Source organism: Odontesthes bonariensis, chromosome 23 (genome assembly GCF_027942865.1).
Source record: "Odontesthes bonariensis isolate fOdoBon6 chromosome 23, fOdoBon6.hap1, whole genome shotgun sequence".
NCBI lineage: Eukaryota > Metazoa > Chordata > Actinopteri > Atheriniformes > Atherinopsidae > Odontesthes > Odontesthes bonariensis.
Genome location: NC_134528.1, coordinates 3,984,434 through 4,007,747, shown reverse-complemented (window position 1 = coordinate 4,007,747; position 23,314 = coordinate 3,984,434). Strand labels below are relative to the sequence as shown.

The following is a 23,314-nucleotide window of genomic DNA, read 5'->3' as shown; positions in this document are numbered from 1 at the left end:
GCCATGTAACTTGCTATGATCCAAGGGTTTGAACAGGTGTGATGCTGGTGTGTGGCCACAGCGTGCACATCTGATGATGCTCACAGTGGTCCTCAGTGTGCTCAGGGAGCTGGTGTGTATGCCCAGACACATGAAAAATTAGAGGGAACATTGGCTGCAACACATTCAGCAGATGAAACACACGAAGTGACACCGACACGTCTGGCTACAGTAACCGGACTGGGTCTGGACTCCCTGAGCCAGGGGTCCAGGGCCTGTGGATGTAACACCAGTTCCTGCAGGTCTCCATTCAGTCAGATCATTTGGGGGGGGGGCTGTATTCTCCCAACAATCAACAGGACGCTGTCACTTTTCCATCTGAATATTTCTGCATCTTTTAAAACACAGTTTATGAAAGCAGAGAAAACAAGAGGAGAGAAACTAACAGATGTTAGCACAGCTGGATGTTAGCTGCAGAGCTAACAGCTGCTGTTCTGTAGTCCTGTTATCAGAACCAGGAGGAGGGATGTTTGGAGATAAATATGTTTATTAACATATCACCCAGCCTGGTTTATAATGCACATTCCTCTCATCTAAGCAGTGATTATTGTAAGTATTTATTATCCGATTACTGGATTAACCGACAGAGTACTTGATGCTGCAGCCCCACTGAAGAGCCACTGATGCTTCCTCAGAGCATCACACTCCCACTCAAAGTGCCAAACTCCCTCCAGAAACACTGACTCCATGTTTTCTCTGTGAGTCACAGCAGTCTGAGTCCCTGGTGCTGTTTAGAGCTGGTAGGCACAGATAATAACTTCACACCAAGCAGCAGGCAGCACACCTGCAGCGTTCCCAGGCTTCACCTGACCGCTGATTGGCTGTCCTGCGCTGCACTGTGCGTTACTGTCATCACATTAGAGGCTAACCGGGGCTTAATGGCTCGGGGCTGAATCTGCTTGGAAACAGAGAAATTCAAAGAAAACCGACCAGTGTCTCTGTGGCTGTTATAGAACAGAGATGCTGACGGATCCAGAGGCTTTCACGTGGAGAAAAGTATGGAAGTTTTTCTGTGCCATCAGAGTTTCAATACCATCCATCCATCCATCCACCCATCCATCCATCAGTCCATCCATCCATCCATCCATCCATCATCTTCTCCGGGGATCGGGTCGCGGGGGCAGCAGCTTGAGCAGAGAAACCCAGGCGTCCCTGTCCCCGGCCACTTCTTCCAGCTCCTCTGGGGGGACCCCGAGGCGTCTTCCCCGGGGTCTCCTCCCAGTGGGACGGGCCCGGAACACCTCACCGGGGAGGCGTCCAGGAGGCATCCTAACCAGATGCCCGAGCCACCTCATCTGACTCCTCTGGATTTGAATGAAACCTTGATTACATATATGTTGGCAGGTTTGGTTCATGCAGCAGCTCCTGTTTTCATGGATTTATTTCCTTTTCTGGCCGCAGTGGCTCCATTAGTGGAAATAATCAATAACACTTTTCTAGTTTTCTGATATCAGCAACACAAAGAAGAGAAAGACTCTTTGGTGGAGTTTCTTTCAGACGTAAAACAGACTCTTCCTCATGTTTCAGAGGCAGAATTCAGGGAATGATTCAGACCCTTAAACCTGATTAAATGCTCTGCAGCTCAGACCTGACTCAGCCTGCAGCAGCTCAGATAACAGCGCTGTTTTATCTGCACACGACACTCCGTCAGGCTGAGCGCGACCCTCACGACCTTCACCTCCACCTCCACCTTCACCTAATTCCAACCCTGAAACCCTGAGTCTTCCCCCCAAACAGCCACTTCCACCGGATCTGCCCTGAGCTCCTTCAGCCTGTGAGACAATTAAACTCCTGGAGATGATAAAGAGGAAACACACGGTGTCCTCAGCACCTGATTCCCACAGAGCTCTGCTCCACCTGCTCCACCTGCTCTGTGAGCTAAATGTCCTCAGCTCCACCTTTTTGGACACCAAAGCTTTCAGTTGGAGACAGACTTTTAGACTTTTCTGTTTTCCCAGTTTAAAGAGAGCTTTTTATTTCAGAAAGCTTCTGTAAAACAGATTTTATTGAGTTACTTTATCGGGTGAAGGACACCTTCCAGACATCAGAGGCTGCTGCTCGCTGTGCAGGGAAATAAGCTGCCTGTTAAAAAATGAAGCTTTCTGACATTCGTCTGGAAAAATACAGACAGGAAACCTTTCACCACTTTGTCCAAATCTGGATCTGAATCCAGATCTGAATCCAGATCTAAATCCAGATCTGAATCCAGATCTAAATCCAGATCTGAATCCAGATCTAAATCCAGATCTGGAAGTCTTTCTCCGGTGGCACACGGGAGCCTCTGATTGGCTGATGTGAAACTGGCGTTCAGCTGAAGCGTAGTTCGGGCCGACACACCAGACGTTCACTTTAAGACCGTCACTCAGAAAAATAAGCCCGAACACCACAACACCCATAATCCTCTGCGGTGGTTGCCATGGTGACGGAGCTTCATCCCACCTCAGCTGATGGATCGATCTGAAATTCAAACCGCTGAATGAGCGCTAGATTCTCAGCGATTGGACACTGGAGACTGATGCATCCTGGGAACTGTAGTCAACACCTCAGCTGGGGTCTCCTTTCTTACACCTTTGGTTCTTAAATCAGAGACAAAGGCTGTGTTCGAAACCGCCTACTTCTCCTACTACTCATACTAACTTTAACTTTTTTTAAGTTCCCGGATGCATACTAGATTCTCCTAAATGTTGGGTATGCATCATGAGGTTACTACTCATACTCAAACTACCCAAGATGCAACGTAACGTGATGTCGCCGATCGTCATTTCCTGTCAAAACGGCAGTTTCAAGCTAGCTACAACGAGGGTAGGTTCACTTCCTGTTTTCAAAACAAAAGCACCAATTGTATGGTAATGGCTTTCCCTATGATAAAAGGCAACAGGTATTTTATTTTGTGAAAATAACCGGAAGTGCGTTAGCTCACTGCGGCTAGCTTTAGTAGCGCCGAATTCGTGGGAACAAAATTGTAAATAGCCGGTATTTTGTCAGGTTTTCAACACGTTGGGGATCTAAACGACTACTTTCTCTCCTGAAAATGTTTCAAATGTTGCTAAAGTTTACAGAGTTTAGAGCTTAAGGGAAATCAGCTTCAGGCCGGCTGATTTCGGCTCGGGCAGGAGCGAAATGCATTGTGGGTAAACGCTGTGCATACTGTCTGATCGATGAGTATGTGGTATGTAGTATGTAGTATGTAGTATGTAGTAGGCGGTTTCGAACACAGCCAAAGACGTTTCTCACACAGTCGACCATCTTTGGTGCCATCAGTTCCACGCCCGTTGGTCACATGACGACTACGGTGTGCAAACGTTTAGGCGCCTCCAGCTTTGAAATCTTGTTTCTGGGAAAGTCGAGGCAGTGAAAGTTGACCTGATTCCCAAAAGGCCCGAAGTTAATTAATGACCGATTGAGTTTCCACAGTGGTTGAGCTCACGGTTACCGTAGTAACGCAGGTATCACAGCTGGTAAACACTGTCAGCAGCACCCAACAGGCTGTTCCTGCTTGGATTCTCAGCTGTTTCCATGTGACATCTGTCCATGTTTGTGTGGACAGGCAGGGAGGGGAAACATCTTCCTCATCTTCCTCATCTTCTTCCTCCTGCAGTGAAATCTTCTCTGTGTCACCGGCTGCAACACGAGCCCAAACTATGATGCTCCCACCCCCATGCCGGACAGCTGGGGGGGGTCCATCGGTGGAGGACGTTCACTTTAGAGCTCCTGGGGCAGATACCATCGTTTCTCTGTAAAAGTCTCTTTTTTTGGTGATGGACTGATGTAACATTCAGAGTAATTTAAGGCGGTATTTCTTCTCTATGAACAAACCGAAGCTCAAACAAGCTGGTGAGACTGCAGGAAAAGTTGGATTCTGGTTGTAATATCGTGACGTTGGGACACCCTGGTTAACATGTGTGTTTGTATACGATTAAATGTGTTTATTAATCTGTTAAAGCTACAGAATTCAGTCATTCAGACACGGGTCACGTCTGGCTGCTTGGAAGCAAACAGAAAGAACGCTGGAAAAAATCCAAGTCTTACCAAGTATATTTGTCTCATTTATAGTTAAAATATCTCATTACACTTAATATCAGACACAACTGCCTAACAAGTACTATTTCAGCCAGATATAGGGACTTGTTTGAAGACAATACATCTGGAATATCTTGTTAAATGAAAAAGTCTTGAAAACAAATTGTTTTGAGTTGGATTTCATATGAAACAAGCTTTTTTTTTCCATTTGAAGAGGTTTTTTAAGGTAATTTCAAGATCACTTATAACTCAAAAGTCCTAAATATCACATTTTATTTCAAGAAATCTTGACAAGCCGATTTTCACTAGTTCCATTGGCAGATTTTTTTGCTTATTTCAAGCAAAAACGTCTTTTATTTGTTGTTTTTCTTACTTATTTTTGGAGGGGCATTTTTTCCAGTGAAAGGAGGCCTGAACCAGAACCGTTCATGTCGGGAACGAACAACGAGCGGAACGTTTAACCACCAGACGCCACATTTTTAACGGTTTAATAAGAATAAACATCATAACACAACGTTAACAGCAAATAAATCAGCTGCTTGACCATCGTGTCCTCATCCTATTGGCTGAAAATCAATTCTCTCCATCCAGGTATGCGCTCATCCACCCAAACAGCAGCTGTGTGTGAGTGTGTGTGTTCACCTGTCCAGGCTGAGTGAGGATCGAGGGATTCCCGTGTAACACAGCGGCTTCAGCTCCCGGATCAGAGCATCCCCCGCCGCCCTCTGGTTCCACCTCTGGGCCAGTCGGTGGATCTTACTGTCCGACCTGACGCACAAACACAGAAACCATCCGTGAGCCAGAGGAAAGATGTGAGTAAGAATAAGAAGACGAGTTCCCCGAGTTCTGCCAGCTGGCATCCTCCTACACTCACTGAGCAAAGAAGAATAACACCTGGAAACCAAGAGGGATCTCATAGATTCCACAGAGAACACACGACACAGACGCAGGACTGCAGCAAACACCATAACCAGGAGAAGACGTCCAGCTCAGATCAGGCTGGATCCCAACTCAGAGATCCCAGCTCAGATCCCAGCTCAGATCCCGGCTCAGATCCCAGCTCAGATCCCGGCTCAGATCCCGGCTCAGATCCCGGCTCAAATCCCGGCTCAGATCCCAGCTCAGATCCCAGCTCAGATCCCAGCTCAGATCCCAGCTCAGATCCCAGCTCAGATCCCAGCTCAGATCCCGGCTCAGATCCCGGCTCAGATCCCAGCTCAGATCCCAGCTCAGATCCCAGCTCAGATCCCAGCTCAGATCCCGGCTCAGATCCCAGCTCAAATCCCGGCTCAGATCCCAGCTCAGATCCCAGCTCAGATCCCAGCTCAGATCCCGGCTCAGATCCCGGCTCAGATCCCAGCTCAGATCCCAGCTCAGATCCCAGCTCAGATCCCAGCTCAGATCCCAGCTCAGATCCCAGCTCAGATCCCGGCTCAGATCCCAGCTCAGATCCCGGCTCAGATCCCAGCTCAGATCCCGGCTCAGATTCCGGCTCAGGTCCCAGCTCAGATCCCGGCTCAGGTCCCAGCTCAGATCCCAGCTCAGATCCCGGCTCAGGTCCCAGCTCAGATCCCAGCTCAGATCCCGGCTTAGATCCCGGCTCAGATCCCAGCTCAGATCCCAGCTCAGATCGGGCTGGATCCCAACTCGGATCGGGCTGGATCCCAACTCAGATCGGGCTGGATCCCAACTCGGATCGGGCTGGATCCCAACTCGGATCGGGCTGGATCCCAGCTCAGATCCCAACTCGGATCGGGCTGGATTCCAACTCGGATCGGGCTGGATCCCAACTCGGATCGGGCTGGATCCCAACTCGGATCGGGCTGGATCCCAGCTCAGATCCCAGCTCGGATCGGGCTGGATCCCAACTCAGATCGTGCTGGATCCCAGTTTGGATCGGGCTGGATTCCAACTCGGATCGGGCTGGATCCCAACTCGGATCGGGCTGGATCCCAGCTCAGATCCCAACTCGGATCGGGCTGGATCCCAACTCAGATCGTGCTGGATCCCAGTTCGGATGGGCTGGATTCCAACTCAGATTGGGCTGGATCCCAGTTTGGATTGGGCTGGATCCCAGCTCAGATCGGGCTGGATCCCAACTCGGATCGGGCTGGATCCCAACTCGGATCGGGCTGGATCCCAACTCGGATCGGGCTGGATCCCAACTCGGATCGGGCTGGATCCCAACTCAGATCGTGCTGGATCCCAGTTCGGATCGGGCTGGATTCCAACTCGGATCGGGCTGGATTCCGGCTCACCTGGATCTGACAATCCTGGAGCAGAACCCAGGAAACGGGACTCAGGCTCACAGGAGACACCTGTCAGAGCTGTTCAACAACTTCTTCAGCAGCAGATCTGTCCCGGCGTCCAAGCCTCCTGCTCTGGGTTCAGCCTCTCTGGGTTCAGCCTCTCTGGGTTCAGCCTCTCTGGGTTCAGCCTCTCTGGGTTCAGCCTCCCACCTGCTGCCTCCCGCCTGCTGCTGCTTCTCCGGAGCTCCGGATCATCTCCGGAGAGGGACTGCTGCCGCTGCCGCCCCCCAGATGCGAGGCTCCGTCCTGGGCTTAAAGCCGCGCGAGCGTCTGTCTAACGCGGAGCTCGGGCTGAGCGCAGGGAACACCTGTTCACCGCCGAGCGCATCGGCACGCACACGAGTGGCAGCGCACACGCCGACACACAGAGTGGAGGCAGGGGGAGGAGACATGATGACACAGGGATGTTTGAGATGAGTGTGTGCAGCTTGTGAGGAATCACTGAGCTCACACACACACACACGCGCACACTCGGCATGTAGATGTGATGGAGGAGGGGCGGCGGCGAACAAAAGGGGCCGACGGTGTGAGGAGGTGAGGCTGGAGCTCGGCAGGAAGCCGAGGCGCTGCAGCAAAAACCAGCGGATCAGAACGGATTCTTATCTGATCTGAACAATCAGTTTGGTTTGACCAACAGGAGTCCAGAAATAAATAAATTACACTCGTGTATGGTCAGAAAAGCACAAAAAGTGATGAAAATGGATCCTTTAAGTCACCAAACTGAGAAACTGTTGGCTGAATCACATGTAGTCCACTCTGTCACCTCATTTTCACGTGTTTCATGCATATTTTATTTAATCTGATCCATTTAATGCTGTTTTACTGTGTTTTTATGCAGCATCTGCACCTGGCTGCCACCACAACCTAATTCATTCATGAACAGTCATCTGTCTTTCTTTAAAAAATGACTCAGCAGATCAAAATATCAGAAGCAACAGGATCCAATAAAATTTAATTATTTGAAGATCATTTCTCATTTTTACGACTGAGAAAAGGTTTTTTATTTATTTTTCTAACCAGAGGAAATCATCTTTTCCCCTAAAGTGGACAAAAAGATAAAAAAATTTCAAAGTAATTTGCAAAGAAAATAATTTTATTTAGTTTATGCATTTAGGGTAAGGGTTAGTGGTAAAGTAGAGAAAAAAAGATGGAATCTTGTTTATATTTTCCTTTCACAGCAGTTTAAAATAAATTAAAGACATTCGGCTGCAGAAAAGCTGATCCAGCTAATTCCAGTCGACCCGAGACTCGGCTCATGAAAAATTCTAAAAGTCATTATCTCAACAGAACAGTGCTAGTTAAATTGCTAGTTATGGTGCTAGTTACGGTGCTCATTATAGTGCTAGTTGCAGCGCTAGTTATGGTGCTAGTTACAGGGCTAGTTATGGTGCTAGTTACGGTGGTAGTTGCAGTGCTAGTTATGGTGCTAGTTACAGTGCTCATCATAGTGCTAGTTGCAGTGCTAGTTACGGTACTCATTATAGTGCTAGTTGCAGTGCTAGTTATGGTGCTAGTTACGGTGCTCATTATAGTGCTAGTTATGGTGCTAGCTACGGTGGTAGTTACAGTGCTAGTTGCAGTGCTAGTTATGGTGCTAGTTACAGGTCTAGTTATGGTGCTAGTTACGGTGGTAGTTGCAGTGCTAGTTATGGTGCTAGTTACAGTGGTAGTTACAGTGGTAGTTATGGTGCTACTTACGGTGCTCATCATAGTGCTAGTTGCAGTGCTAGTTATGGTGCTAGTTACAGGGCTAGTTATGGTGCTAGTTACAGGGCTAGTTATGGTGCTACTTACGGTGCTCATTATAGTGCTAGTTACAGGGCTAGTTATGGTTCTAGTTACGGTGGTAGTTACAGTGCTAGTTATGGTGCTAGTTAAAGGGCTAGTTATGGTGCTCATTACAGTGCTAGTTACAGGGCTAGTTATGGTGCTAGTTACAGTGCTAGTTACGGTGCTCATTATAGTGCTAGTTACAGTGTTAATTATGGTGCTAGTTATGGTGCTAGTTACAGTGCTAGTTACGGTGCTCATTATAGTGCTAGTTACAGTGTTAATTATGGTGCTAGTTATGGTGCTAGTTACAGTTCTAGTTACGGTGCTTGTTATGGTGCTAATTACAGTGATAGTTATGGTGCTAGTTACAGTGCTCATTATAGTGCTTGTTACATAGTTATTGTGCTAGTTACGATGTTCATTATAGTGCTAGTTACAGGGCTAGTTATGGTGCTAGTTACGGTGGTAGTTACAGTGCTTATTATAGTGCTAGTTACAGTGCTAGTTATAGTGCTCGTTACAGTGTTAATTATGGTGCTAGTTACAGGGCTAGCTATGGTGCTAGTTACGGTGGTAGTTACAGTTCTTGTTACGGTGCTAGTTACAGTGCTAGTTACGGTGCTCATTATAGTGCTTGTTACAGAGTTATGGTGCTAGTTACGATGCTCATTATAGTGCTTGTTACAGAGTTATGGTGCTAGTTACGATGCTCATTATAGTGCTTGTTACATAGTTATTGTGCTAGTTACGATGTTCATTATAGTGCTAGTTACAGTGCTAGTTACAGTGCTCATTATAGTGCTAGTTACAGGGCTAGTTATGGTGCTAGTTACGGTGGTAGTTACAGTTCTTGTTACGGTGCTAGTTACAGTGCTAGTTACGGTGCTCATTATAGTGCTTGTTACAGAGTTATGGTGCTAGTTACGATGCTCATTATAGTGCTTGTTACATAGTTATTGTGCTAGTTACGATGTTCATTATAGTGCTAGTTACAGGGCTAGTTATGGTGCTAGTTATGGTGGTAGTTACAGTGCTTATTATAGTGCTAGTTACAGTGCTAGTTACAGTGCTCATTATAGTGCTAGTTACAGGGCTAGTTATGGTGCTAGTTATGGTGGTAGTTACAGTGCTTATTATAGTGCTAGTTACAGTGCTAGTTACAGTGCTCATTATAGTGCTAGTTACAGGGCTAGTTATGGTGCTAGTTACGGTGGTAGTTACAGTGCTTATTATGGTGCTAGTTACAGTGCTAGTTACGGTGCTCATTATAGTGCTTGTTACAGAGTTATGGTGCTAGTTATGATGTTCATTATAGTGCTAGTTACGGTGCTAGTGCAGCTAATGCAGGTAAACACAGCTAAGGCAGGTAAACACAGCTAATGCAGGTAAACACAGCTAACGCAGGTAAACACAGCTAACGCAGGTAAACACAGCTAACGCAGGTAAACACAGCTAACGTTGGTAAACACAGCTAACTCAGGTAAACACAGCTAACGCAGGTAAACACAGCTAACGCAGGTAAACACAGCTAACGCAGGTAAACACAGCTAACGTAGGTAAACACAGCTAACGCAGGTAAACACAGCTAACGCAGGTAAACACAGCTAACGCAGGTAAACACAGCTAACGCAGGTAAACACAGCTAACGCAGGTAAAAACAGGTATCGCAGGTAAACAAGACGTAACTCTGCACAGCAGCATGACGGCGTCTGTACAGACGGACAGAAATGAACCCTTCACCAACGTCCTGTTGAAGCCATGAGAAGACAAAGGGACGATATCTCGTGTCATCACGCAAAAAAACAAGCAGTTTTATTTCTACGACATTAAAATGAATAATTGCAGGAAAGGTGGCTCTCAGCTGCCATGTGGAATGTGCTGCTTGTTAACTTATTCCCAGTCCAAACAGGATCCATGGAGAAAAGGTTTGATTCAGTGAAAATATTCAGCTCTATTCAGCTTACACTGAATGTTTGCTGTTTAAGTTGATCAATGACTCCATCGGTTTGCAGTTTATCCAGTGAAAGTAGGAGCATGCTCTGGTCAGCACGTCCCTTCAAATGAAACACCTCCTGCTCTTTGTGTCGGGAACCTGACGGCGTTTTCCCTCCGGTCCTCAAACAGCAGCAGCCTTTTGTGATCTGAATCGTTACGGGAGGCAAACGGCTTGCGAGAACCCCAACTGAGACAAATGTTGTAGCGCTAAAACAAACACGGAGGCTGACGGCAGCGCTGATCCAGCTGAAAGGCTGCTGGACGCCACAGAAAAATGTGTTTATTTACTGATCCGCCTCCCTCAGAAATGCTCAGGTGACACCATCAGTGGAGATTTGAGACCGTGTGAAAAACTAAGTGAACCCTTCCAGCTTTCAATCTGGGAAGGGTTATAAGGTCGTTTCCAAACTATCTGGAGTCCATCGTTCTACAGAGAGAAAGATTGTTCACAAATGGAAAACAATCAGGACAGCTGTCAATCTGCCCAGGAGAGGACGTCCCAGCAAGGTCACCCCAAGGTCAGAAACCCAAGAGCTACATCTCAGACTCTGCAGGCCTCAGTTAGCATGTTAAAGGTTAAAGGTCACCCCAAGGTCAGAAACCCAAGAGCTACATCTCAGACTCTGCAGGCCTCAGTCAGCATGTTAAAGGTTAAAGGTCACCCCAAGGTCAGAAACCCAAGAGCTACATCTCAGACTCTGCAGGCCTCAGTCAGCATGTTAAAGGTTAAAGGTTACCCCAAGGTCAGAAACCCAAGAGCTACATCTCAGACTCTGCAGGCCTCAGTTAGCATGTTAAAGGTTAAAGGTCACCCCAAGGTCAGAAACCCAAGAGCTACATCTCAGACTCTGCAGGCCTCAGTTAGCATGTTAAAGGTTAAAGTTAGAAAAAGACTGAACAAATATGGCGTTCTGTCTTATTTAATGATGACTCTTATCTTGGACTAACAGAGTCTCTTTATATTCATGTTTTCCTGTGTTCAAACGTTTTAAAGCCCAGCTTCAGTGCTTTACTTCATCCTCCTTGGATCCATCAGCTGGTTCGGTGAAGTGATGCAGGGATGAGAGGCAGCAGAGCAGTGGGATCCTTTCTGTAGTTCAGACAAAGAGCAGGAGGACGACGCAAACCTGTTGGTCTGTTCGAACCCTTTTGTTGTGCTTATCTGTCACAGCAGCTGCTTCTTCACACAGGAAGTTGTACATGTGAGGTCGGTGTGTGTTGGTCCACATTTAGCTCTGCCCACGGTGTCGCCGTAATGATGATTGGTTAAATAGCAGAGAGTGAAATGTGTGAGCAGCAGGAAACCACAGCAGCAGATTAATGTCTAATCTGTCCGTCACTCAGGAGAAAACACACGCTTGGACTCGCGTAAACCAGCTCAAGCTTCTGCAAACAGTGTGGACACAGCTCCTGCTTTGGTTATTCAGGTAAAACTGCCCCCCGGGGCAGATCCAGAACTCACTGGAGGGGTTACACACCCCATCGGGCCAGGGAACACCTCAGGATGTCTATGGTCAGCGGTCTGCTTCTGTGACTGGTGGCGATGGTGTCATGATCTGCACCTGTGGATCATCTGGTTTCCCTGGTTTTTAAGCTCCAGTCTCTCCACCTCTCGTCACCAGATCGTTGCACACCATCATGTAGTAACGTTGGCCTTTGAAGGTGCTCATTTTGCTTCAGTTCTTTTGTGACTTTTAAGTTTTGCTTTTCTTTTTTCAATAGAAAAGGTCAGGAGTTTGTGCTCTCAAGCTGCCACCTCCTGAAGATGCCAGGCCAGTCTCAGCTGCCACCTCCTGAAGATGCCACGCCAGCCTTAGCTGCCACCTCCTGAAGATGCCACGCCAGTCTCAGCTACCACCTCCTGAAGATGCCACGCCAGTCTCAGCTACCACCTCCTGAAGATGCCACGCCAGTCTTAGCTGCCACCTCCTGAAGATGCCACGCCAGTTTTAGCTGCCACCTCCTGAAGATGCCACGCCAGCCTTAGCTGCCACCTCCTGAAGATGCCACGCCAGTTTTAGCTGCCACCTCCTGAAGATGCCACGCCAGTCTCAGCTGCCACCTCCTGAAGATGCCTCGCCAGTCTTAGCTGCCACCTCCTGAAGATGCCACGCCAGTTTTAGCTGCCACCTCCTGAAGATGCCTCGCCAGTTTTAGCTGCCATCTCCTGAAGATGCCACGCCAGCCTTAGCTGCCACCTCCTGAAGATGCCACGCCAGCCTTAGCTGCCACCTCCTGAAGATGCCACGCCAGTCTTAGCTTCCCCCTCCTGAAGATGCCACGCCAGCCTTAGCTGCCACGCCAGTCTTAGCTTCCCCCTCCTGAAGATGCCACGCCAGTCTTAGCTTCCCCCTCCTGAAGATGCCACGCCAGTCTCAGCTACCACCTCCTGAAGATGCCACGCCAGTCTTAGCTGCCACCTCCTGAAGATGCCACGCCAGTTTTAGCTGCCACCTCCTGAAGATGCCACGCCAGCCTTAGCTGCCACCTCCTGAAGATGCCACGCCAGTTTTAGCTGCCACCTCCTGAAGATGCCACGCCAGTTTTAGCTGCCACCTCCTGAAGATGCCACGCCAGTCTTAGCTGCCACCTCCTGAAGATGCCACGCCAGTTTTAGCTGCCACCTCCTGAAGATGCCACGCCAGTTTTAGCTGCCACCTCCTGAAGATGCCACGCCAGTTTTAGCTGCCACCTCCTGAAGATGCCTCGCCAGTTTTAGCTGCCACCTCCTGAAGATGCCACGCCAGCCTTAGCTGCCCCCTCCTGAAGATGCCACGCCAGTTTTAGCTGCCACCTCCTGAAGATGCCACGCCAGTCTCAGCTGCCACCTCCTGAAGATGCCTCGCCAGTCTTAGCTGCCACCTCCTGAAGATGCCACGCCAGTTTTAGCTGCCACCTCCTGAAGATGCCACGCCAGTTTTAGCTGCCACCTCCTGAAGATGCCTCGCCAGTTTTAGCTGCCATCTCCTGAAGATGCCACGCCAGCCTTAGCTGCCACCTCCTGAAGATGCCACGCCAGCCTTAGCTGCCACCTCCTGAAGATGCCACGCCAGTCTTAGCTTCCCCCTCCTGAAGATGCCACGCCAGCCTTAGCTGCCACGCCAGTCTTAGCTTCCCCCTCCTGAAGATGCCACGCCAGTCTTAGCTTCCCCCTCCTGAAGATGCCACGCCAGTCTTAGCTGCCACCTCCTGAAGATGCCACGCCAGCCTTAGCTGCCACCTCCTGAAGATGCCACGCCAGTCTTAGCTGCCCCCTCCTGAAGATGCCACGCCAGTCTTAGCTGCCACCTCCTGAAGATGCCACACAAGTCTTAGCTGCCACCTCCTGAAGATGCCACGCAAGTCTTAGCTGCCACCTCCTGAAGATGCCACGCCAGCCTTAGCTGCCACCTCCTGAAGATGCCACACAAGTCTTAGCTGCCCCCTCCTGAAGATGCCACGCCAGCCTTAGCTGCCACCTCCTGAAGATGCCACACAAGCCTTAGCTGCCACCTCCTGAAGATGCCACGCAAGTCTTAGCTGCCACCTCCTGAAGATGCCACGCCAGTCTCAGCTGCCACCTCCTGAAGATGCCACGCCAGTCTTAGCTGCCACCTCCTGAAGATGCCACGCAAGTCTTAGCTGCCACCTCCTGAAGATGCCACGCCAGTCTCAGCTGCCACCTCCTGAAGATGCCACGCCAGTCTTAGCTGCCCCCTCCTGAAGATGCCACGCAAGTCTTAGCTGCCACCTCCTGAAGATGCCACGCCAGTCTCAGCTGCCACCTCCTGAAGATGCCACGCCAGTCTTAGCTGCCCCCTCCTGAAGATGCCACGCCAGCCTTTGCTGCCACGCCAGTCTTAGCTGCCCCCTCCTGAAGATGCCACGCCAGTCTCAGCTGCCCCCTCCTGAAGATGCCACGCAAGTCTTAGCTGCCCCCTCCTGAAGATGCCACGCAAGTCTTAGCTGCCACCTCCTGAAGATGCCACGCCAGTCTCAGCTGCCACCTCCTGAAGATGCCACGCCAGTCTTAGCTGCCCCCTCCTGAAGATGCCACGCCAGTCTCAGCTGCCCCCTCCTGAAGATGCCACGCCAGTCTGTTGGCTGTATCTTCTACCATCAGCTCATGATCTGTTCTCTCTTTTACAAATCGCACAAAAGTGAAATATCTAGTTTTCCTTTCATTCCACCAACTGGATTTTTTTGCTCCCACAGAGCTCCCGTCTCAGGATTTGTTGAAATTTTCGGTCGAAGCCTTCAGTTCTCCACCTTCTCCACCTGCTCGTCGCTCCTCTTTAGCGCCGGTGGAAAACTACCGACCTCTCCGACCCTGCTGAGCACTAAAGGAGCAGTTCACACAAACCAAATCCGGTTCGAGCTATTCCAACACGTGAGTGGCGTCCATGTCAGGATCTCTGGGACAGAATTTCTGTAAATGCTTCTAAAACACTCGTGATGCTCAAACTGAAAGCACCCTGATGGGACCTTTCCCTCTGCAGGTTTATTCTCTGCCAGGTTTGTGTCTGTTAAACGGTGTCACATGTCTGGATCAACGCTCTGAGGAGATTTCCTGCAGGTTTCTGGATAAAGACTCGGCTCATGTTTCAGTCAAACTCTCAGATTTCAGGAGCTGAAACTGAGTCAGAAAGGAAGAGACGGACAGCTTCTGGTGATGGATGATGCAACATGGCGTCTCCCTGGTGCGTTGCACCATGAGGATCTAAACCAGGACTTTTCAGCGGAGATTTTGAGTTGGATCTATGTGTGACATTTGTGCTGGATAAGAAAAACATCAGCCTGAGGGCTGGAACTGTTGAGTCTGGAAGGTTCCTGGCTGAGCAGCGGCCGCCCGGAGAGGAAAACAGCCAACAAACAGTCACTGCAAACATCTGAAGCCACGAATGCTGCGGCATCCTGCCAACCTCTGCTGAGGCGGCTGCTGATTGGCTCAGAGCTGCCTCAGGACCGCACTGTTTCCATGGCTCCCATAGAAAGCAACAGGTGAAGAAGAGGAGGAGGAGCTGAGGGACGGAGAGAGGAAGCAGCTCTGGTGTGTCCTCATCTAAATATTTACAGATGTTTTAATCTCTTCCTGCAGCACCAAACAGAAGAGGCATTTTCATCTGAAATGCGCTGTATAAATAAGGATGCCTTGCCAAACTACCTTTTTACTGGAGCTGTGTGTAAAGAACAGGTGAAAGTTTTCAGCAGAGCTGAATGAAGGCTGTGAAACGGGTCCCGCCACAGGCAACACATCTCAGCGGGAGGCCAAGGAAACCGGCCCCATAAAAAGCTGCTCTTCCTCCCAGAACTGTTTAAATGTGGAGGAAGGTCGTTTCAACTCTGTGACAGTGTGAAGGCAAACACCTTGGGAAAATAACTGCTTTTAAAAGAGCCGGCTAACCTATAATTATGTATAATTACATGGAAATGTGTGTTTTATATCAGTGGGGTCACATGACCCTGAAAGGATCGGATTATTGGCTTAATTACAATCAGACTGAGTTATTAAGTGCATGTAGACACCTTAATCTGACTAAGAACTGGATCGGATCGGATTCAGACCCCGAGATAACTGGGCTGAAAGTCACTCTAAACCTGCTTGTAGACGCTGAAGCTCGTGGTGAATCAGACTTTGCGTTCTGCGCATGCTCCAGATGTTTTCCCGGGGTCGTGACCCGGAAGTCAAAGGAGACGATATTCCTGTTGTTGTCGCCGTCAGAAAGAAACAAACAACGCGATGGAGAATGCTCCGTTGGGCATCGAGTTTGTGCAACAAGCAGCTCATCACAGAGCAAATGTAGAGGGACGTAGCTTCATCTGGCTCTGCGTTCTCCATCTTTCTCCAATGCCTGAGTTTGCTGTTGTTGTTGGTGGTGAAGAGGTCAACAGGAAGTGGCTCTATTAGCAACAGCTGGAATGGGTACAGCGCCACCTATCATACCGGGGTATGACACGCTTTGTGCCTCTGATCCCATTCATTCACCGCCATACATCCAAGGAGAATTACCCTTAATAACTCATTACTAATGTATCTGTAGGAGTCTTTCTTTCTTTCCTTCTTTCTTTTTTTATTCTTTGCAAAAGGTGCTCAAAAACTCAGGAAATTTTGCGAGCACCACCTGCCAGTTGCCGACATGAAAGAATCTAAAACTTTATATTTTTGGGAGTCGCTCATTGACTCTGTAGCGCCCCCTACGATGCTTAAAAATGGTCCCGCAATGGGGTTAGTTTCGCGTGGGACGACGAAATTCGGTACACTCATTCATCATGCCCAGACGCACAAAAAAGTCTCATGCCGCCGTGGTCCCACGTCCACAGGAAGGCGGCCATTTTGGATGGAAGGTGCGTTTTGGTGCTATTTTTGCCTGATTCCACGCCTGCATATGATCGAACTCCTACAGATTTAATGGTACAGGCTTCAAACTTGGCCAGGTTACTCTTAAGACATGGGGGGGGAAATCATGGGGAAACTTTTCCAAACTCTGAACGGTGTGGGTGTGGCCAGGCGGTGAAAATCGTGTGATGGCGTTTGTGATTTGAAAGCCTTATCATCATCGTAAGGTCATGAAACTTGGCACACACGTCCACCCTGACGACCTTGTACGTATGTAAAGGGTATCGTGTGTGGACGGAGCAAAATGGCTCAGTGGTGCCCCCTAGATATGTTCAAAAACCCCTCCGCATTGGGGTTATTATGTGCTCGTACGTAGAGGGTATCGTGCGTGTGGGCAGAGCTGCGCGCATCTCGCTCCTGCATACAGCTGCTTTCAGCTTTAATTCTTATTGTAATTTAGCCCTTAATCTGCTCCTTTCAGCCAATAATCAGATCCTTTCAGCCAATAATCAGATCCTTTCAGCCAATAATCAGATCCTTTCAGCCAATAATCAGATCCTTTCAGTGCCATGTGACCCCACTGTGTGACATAAGAGCAGAAAAACAGAAGAAAAATGCTTTTTACCCTCATGAATAACACGGCGGAGACTCTTTTGTTCACTTAGGATTGAATGACCCTGACAGCTCGGCCCTTTGTGATGATGTCATAGATAATGTAAAACCGCACCCGGGCCCAGGTTCTTCTCCAGTTCCCGGTTAAAGGAAGGAGATGCAGTGAGTCTGGGTTACAGCTCCTCAACCTTTTCCCTTTGACCTCATCTCAAATCATAGCAGGGCATCTCCATGGCGATAGATCAGCTTCCATCTCAGGCTGCTGCTGATTCCACGTCGGACCACGCCGTTATAGCCCCTCCTGTGCAGGTTGGAGCCAAACCTTGGTGGTTCCAGGGGCCTGGCAGGGCCAGACCTCCGGCTGCTGGCTGAGGTGCCTCCTCCCCAGGCCTCTGGGAACCTTATTTCTCCATCATCAGGGTTTCTGAAGCTCAGGGGAAGGAGTTTAAGCATCATGGGTCTCGTTCAGAGGCCATTTGAGGAGGTCTGAGCACCTGAACACAAGGTACGCCTCGCCCTGTTGCATGCTGGGACAGGAGCAGCACCTGTCAGGTCTGCTTCAGGCCCAGACTCCATCTGAAGGAAAAGGGACTCTGAGGACAGAGATGGAGGTGGTCTCAGGCCTCAGCTTCCCAGGAGGACGACCCTCAGCTCATACAGTTCAGAAGTGAAGAAGCCTTTCAGCTGAGAGCTGAAGAAGAAGAAGTCCAGCTGCCCTGTGACTCCAGCCGGCCGTTAGCCACAGAGCTAACAGCTGCTGTTCTGTATCCTGCTATCAGCATCAGGAGGAGGAGGAATGTTCCCAGTTCCACACATATCACTCAGCCTGGCTGTGGCTGAATGTAAAAGCTGCTTCATAAAGTCCTTTTTCTCCTTTAAACAGTATTTCCTGTCTGCTTATTAAGGTGAATAACTGCCAACCTAAGAACTGATTTGCTGCAGGCCTCATCTGAGCACATTCTTCTTCCTTTGGAAGTTAAGATGCAGCTTTACAGGACTCCTCCTCAGCTTTAAAGGACTCCTCTTCAGCTTTAAAGGACTCCTCCTGGGTGCAGCTCAGCTCCTGGTGCAGCTCAGCTCCTGTGATGGTGTTCAGGTTGCAGGTGGTTGCTGCTGACAGTGACTCAGCGTGGCGCTCTGCACATCAGCACATCAGCTTCTCCTGTGGGCTGTGTGAGGCGGCAGCGTTGTCACGACTCGGCAGTTTAGACGAGCAGACGGACTTTAACAGAGCGCACGGGTGCTCTGAGGCAACTTCTGTGAGTGGGAGTTTCCCCACAGCCAGGAAATGACTCGCATCAGTCACAGAGAGGCTGCAGACGATAAGAACAATACAACCAAAAAAACACACACAACACCACATGCACGTATGTAAACTCACTGAAGGTGAGATTGATCGTTTAAATCTTGAATTCTAACAAGAAATGTTTGCCATTTTTGTAACGTGGAAGGCATGGCTTTGCAGATCCATTCAGCTCTGATTCTGTCCCATAATAAGGTGGAAATCAGATCTTTGATATAGTGAGTTTTACTGGATCTGGAAGCTTGGTGGGTGTCAGAACCTTCAGCTCAGCAGGTTTCACACAGAAGCTGTTCCCTGAGTTCTGGTCCAAAGGGATGATCTTCAGTTCAGGTCACCAACGTTCCCAGATCAAAGGATGGAAACGTGTCGCTGGATCAACAGTAAATTTTGGTTAAATCTGGGGTTTAAAATACAGACATTTCATTCAGCATCAGACTCTTTGGGTCAGGTTCTGATGTCATTTAAACGCTGTTTGAGTCTGATCGAGACACCTGATCACACGACTCACGAATTGTGCTCTATAAATAAAATTTATAATAAAATAAAAATCTATATAATAAAATAAAAAGAAAGTATTTTATCTGCACTCTTCACTTTTAAATTAATTAATTAATGATTATTTTTAATGTTTTTTTATTTATTTATTTTATTTTTAATGATTTTATTGCCTTCTTGTGATTTTATATAGCTGTAAAGCACTTTGAATTACCTTGTGTACTAATTGTGTTCTATAAATAAAATTTATAATAAAATAAAAATTTATATAATAAAATAAAAATAAAGTATTTTATCTGCACTCTTCACTTTTGAATTAATTAATTAACAATTATTTTTAATGTTTTTTTTTAATTTTTTAATTATTTTTTAAATTATAATTATTTTTAATGATTTTATGTAGCTGTAAAGCACTTTGAATTACCTTGTGTATGAATTGTGCTCTATAAATAAAATTTATATAATAAAATAAAAATAAAGTATTTTATCTGCACTCTTCACTTTTAAATTAATTAATTAATTAATGATTATTTTTAATGGGTTTTTTATTTTTATTTTTAATTATTTATTTTTATTCATTTATCTTTTTTTTTCAATGATTTTATTGCCTTCTTGTGATTTTATGTAGCTGTAAAGCACTTTGAATTACCTTGTGTACGAATTGTGCTCTATAAATAAAATTTATAATAAAATAAAAATGTATATAATAAAATAAAAATAAAGGATTTTATCTGCACTCTTCACTTTTAAATTAATTAATGGTTATTTTTAATGGTTTTTTAATTTTTATTTATTTATTTATTTATTTATTTTTTAATTATTTTATTTTTTAATTATTTTATTTTTTTAATTATTTTATTGCCTTCTTGTGATTTTATGCAGCTGTAAAGCCTTGCCTTCATGGGAAAGTAAAGCCTTGCTGCAGCTGGCTGGCAGCAGCTCTGCTTTAGAGGCTGAGAGCTGCACACAGAGTGGGAGCCATGCTGAGACAAAGACACAAAGATCCTCTAATGAGCCTCTGACTCAAACTCTCAGTCACGACTGATGCCGCTCAGGACTCGTTGTGTGAACAACCCGATTTTGAGCTTCTGTCTCACTCAGGGCCGCTTGTGTAAGCTTCTTTCATGTCCTCAAACACTGAACAAACCCGACCGAGGTCATCCAACAGTTAAAGATAGAAGTTATGTGCTGATGGAAAACGCTCTCAGATTAGAACATCGTGACTCAGACGAGCTCCACGGACAGAAAACACATTCATCTTTCCACGAATTGAAGTCATTTCATTACCCCAAAATTCAAACTCTGACTGAAAAGTATCAGAAAGGAGAAACATTTCTTCATTTGAACTGGAATCAGACTCATTTCCATCAGTTTCACTCAATAAACCCTCTGTGGCTTTAAAGATTAACCCTGATCCAGAGTCCAGAACCAGAGTCCAGATCCAGAGGAATGTGTATTTTCTTGGGCTGGGCGAGTTAACTCGTTATTTATTTATCACACATTAACGCAGGTTTTTTATTATTATGTTTATTTTTGGGGTGTTTTATGCCTTTAATGGAAAGTTCAGAGAGACAGGAAGCAGGGGGCAGAGAGAGGGGGAACAACACGCAGCACAGGGCCGCCCGTATTTTCTAAAAGTCTGTTGCTCACAGGCTTTTATTTTGTAAAGCTGTTTGCAGCTGTTACCATGGAAACATCTGCAGATATTCACTTTAAAGCTGCTCAGAACTGAACTAACTCTGGTTCTGCCTCAGATTCTGGGTTTATGTTCATGTTGGAACATGTTTCAGTGAATCTCTGCAGCCGTTACCATGGAAACATCTGCAGATATTCACTTTAAAGCTGCTCAGAACTGAACTAACTCTGGTTCTGACTCAGATTCTGGGTTTATGTTCATGTTGGAACATGTTTCAGTGAATCTCTGCTGCTGTTACCATGGAAACATCTGCAGATATTCACTTTAAAGCTGCTCAGAACTGAACTAACTCTGGTTCTGACTCAGATTCTGGGTTTATGTTCATGTTGGAACATGTTTCAGTGAATCTCTGCAGCTGTTACCATGGAAACATCTGCAGATATTCACTTTAAAGCTGCTCAGAGCTGAACTAACTCTGGTTCTGCCTCAGATTCTGGGTTTATGTTCATGTTGGAACATGTTTCAGTGAATCTCTGCAGCTGCTTCCTGTTTTTATGGATATATTTAAAGAAATGAGGCTGATCGGGTCTATAAGGACCAGCAGCATAGCATGAGTGAAGCTCAGAAACACCACAGCGAACTGGGAGCTGAGTTTTTAAACTGGTGTATCAGCTGATTACTTGAGTTTTAAAAGTTCTGTGCTTCTGTGTGCAGACAAACAGCTGGATGGAAACATGGCCGCGGAGTTATGAGCTGAGGCAGATGATGCTTAATGAAGATCTGCCCCACAGAGAGGCTTTAATGAGTGGGGGGGTGAGATAAAGCGAGTGTAATCTGCTGCTCTCACCTGATCATTCTCAGCTCAGGGCTTCACATCCAAACTGAGGACACCGTGTTCACACCGAGCGTCTTTTGTCCTCACCGGAGACAGATTTGCACTTTCTCCTCCGTTCATCAGCTGCACTCAACCTGCCTTTCTTTCCTCCTCTCCATTGCCATGGCAACTAGCAGCCAGAGGCCATTACTCTTAATAGCTACCGTGGGCCCCTAAATGTCTGTCGTGTGTGTGCTGTATGTGGCAGCATTTTCTTTAAGCTGCTCACTCTCACAGCTCAACAAAGCCCACGAGGCGCCGCTCACTCGCTGGAAACCACATCTGCGGAATTACTGAGCGGCCTCGCAGACGTGGGAGTAGCAGAATGTTCTGCTTCCCCAGTCTGTCGCCTCCTGACTCAGCCCGCAGACACAAGTTCACCAACGTGAGACGCTGGCAGAGGGAGCCGCGTGCGCTGGTTTGAGTCCCGTCACAATAATCACTATGATTATCATCAATAAAGCTGCCGGTTCACAGGAAAACTGCTCAGATTCAGAGGCTCAGGGAGCCGAAACACTCACTGAACCCCGAGTAAAATACAGCATCTTACGGCAGATGCACCGTCACATCAATGAGCACTAATGACTGACGCCAACGGCCCAAACACACAGTAAACTCTTTCAGAAATGGCGGTGTTGTTGTTCTGAGAGGAAGGAGCCAAACCGGAAAAGTGATTCTGGAAATGATGTCGTTAGGCGACCAATCACAACCCTTGCGGTCTCCGCGAGTCTCCGTCTCCTCGACGGAAAGATAGGAATGTTGGCCGACGCACGCAAGCGACGGAGAGCGTCTCCGTTGACGACCATAAATCAGCCTTTATCCCTGAAATCTCCTCACCTGAGGCCTCGAGAACATTCTCTACCAGAGCCTCTGAAATGATACAACTCCTGAAAATAACACTAACCTGGAACTTCTCCAGCGGCCTCACAACAAAACCCTAACCCTACACTAACCCTAACCCAACATTCACCCTTACCCTTATCTAACACTAACCCTACACTAACCCCAACACTAACCCTAACCCTACACTAACCCTAACCCTTATCTAACACTAACCCTACACTAACCCTAACACTAACCCTAACCCTACACTAACCCTAACCCTACACTAACCCTACCCCAACCGTAACACTAACCCTACACTAACCCTACACTAACCCTAACCCAACATTAACCCTAACCCTTATCTAACACTAACCCTACACTAACCCTAACACTAACCCTAACCCTACACTAACCCTACCCCAACCGTAACACTAACCCTACACTAACACTAACCCTACACTAACACTAACCCTACACTAACCCTAACACTAACCCTACCCCAACCGTAACACTAACCCAACCCCAACACTAACCCTAACCTAACCGTAACACTAACCCTACACTAACCCAACCCAACATTAAGCCTAACCCTTATCTAACACTAACCCTACACTAACCCCAACACTAACCCTAACACTAACCCTAACCCTAACCTAACACTAACCCTAACACTAACCCTAACCCTACACTAACCCTACCCCAACCGTAACACTAACCCTACACTAACCCTACCCCAACCGTAACACTAACCCTACACTAACCCTAACCCAACATTAAGCCTAACCCTTATCTAACACTAACCCTACACTAACCCCAACACTAACCCTAACACTAACCCTAACCCTACACTAACCCTACCCCAACCGTAACACTAACCCTACACTAACCCAACCCCAACACTAACCCTAACCTAACCGTAACACTAACCCTACACTAACCCAACCCCAACACTAACCCTAACCTAACCCTAACCCTAACCCCAACACTAACCCTAACCTAACCCCAACACTAACCCTAACCCTACACTAACCCAACCCCAACACTAACCCCAACACTAACCCTAACCTAACCCCAACACTAACCCTAACCCTACACTAACCCTAACCCAAACCCTACA

The 23,314-nt window shown here is 47.4% G+C and overlaps 1 protein-coding gene across 2 annotated transcripts in view; it reads right to left on the bottom strand.

The window, feature by feature from the left end:
- The window catches only part of ankfn1a (ankyrin repeat and fibronectin type III domain containing 1a), a 124,088-nt gene that overhangs the window by 61,915 nt on the left and 38,859 nt on the right, over positions 1–23,314 (bottom strand). For both annotated transcript variants that reach the window (XM_075457329.1, XM_075457330.1), the window contains exon 7: positions 4,702–4,827. In XM_075457329.1, coding sequence (XP_075313444.1) covers positions 4,702–4,827 — 126 coding nt within the window. The remainder of the gene's footprint in view (positions 1–4,701; positions 4,828–23,314) is intronic.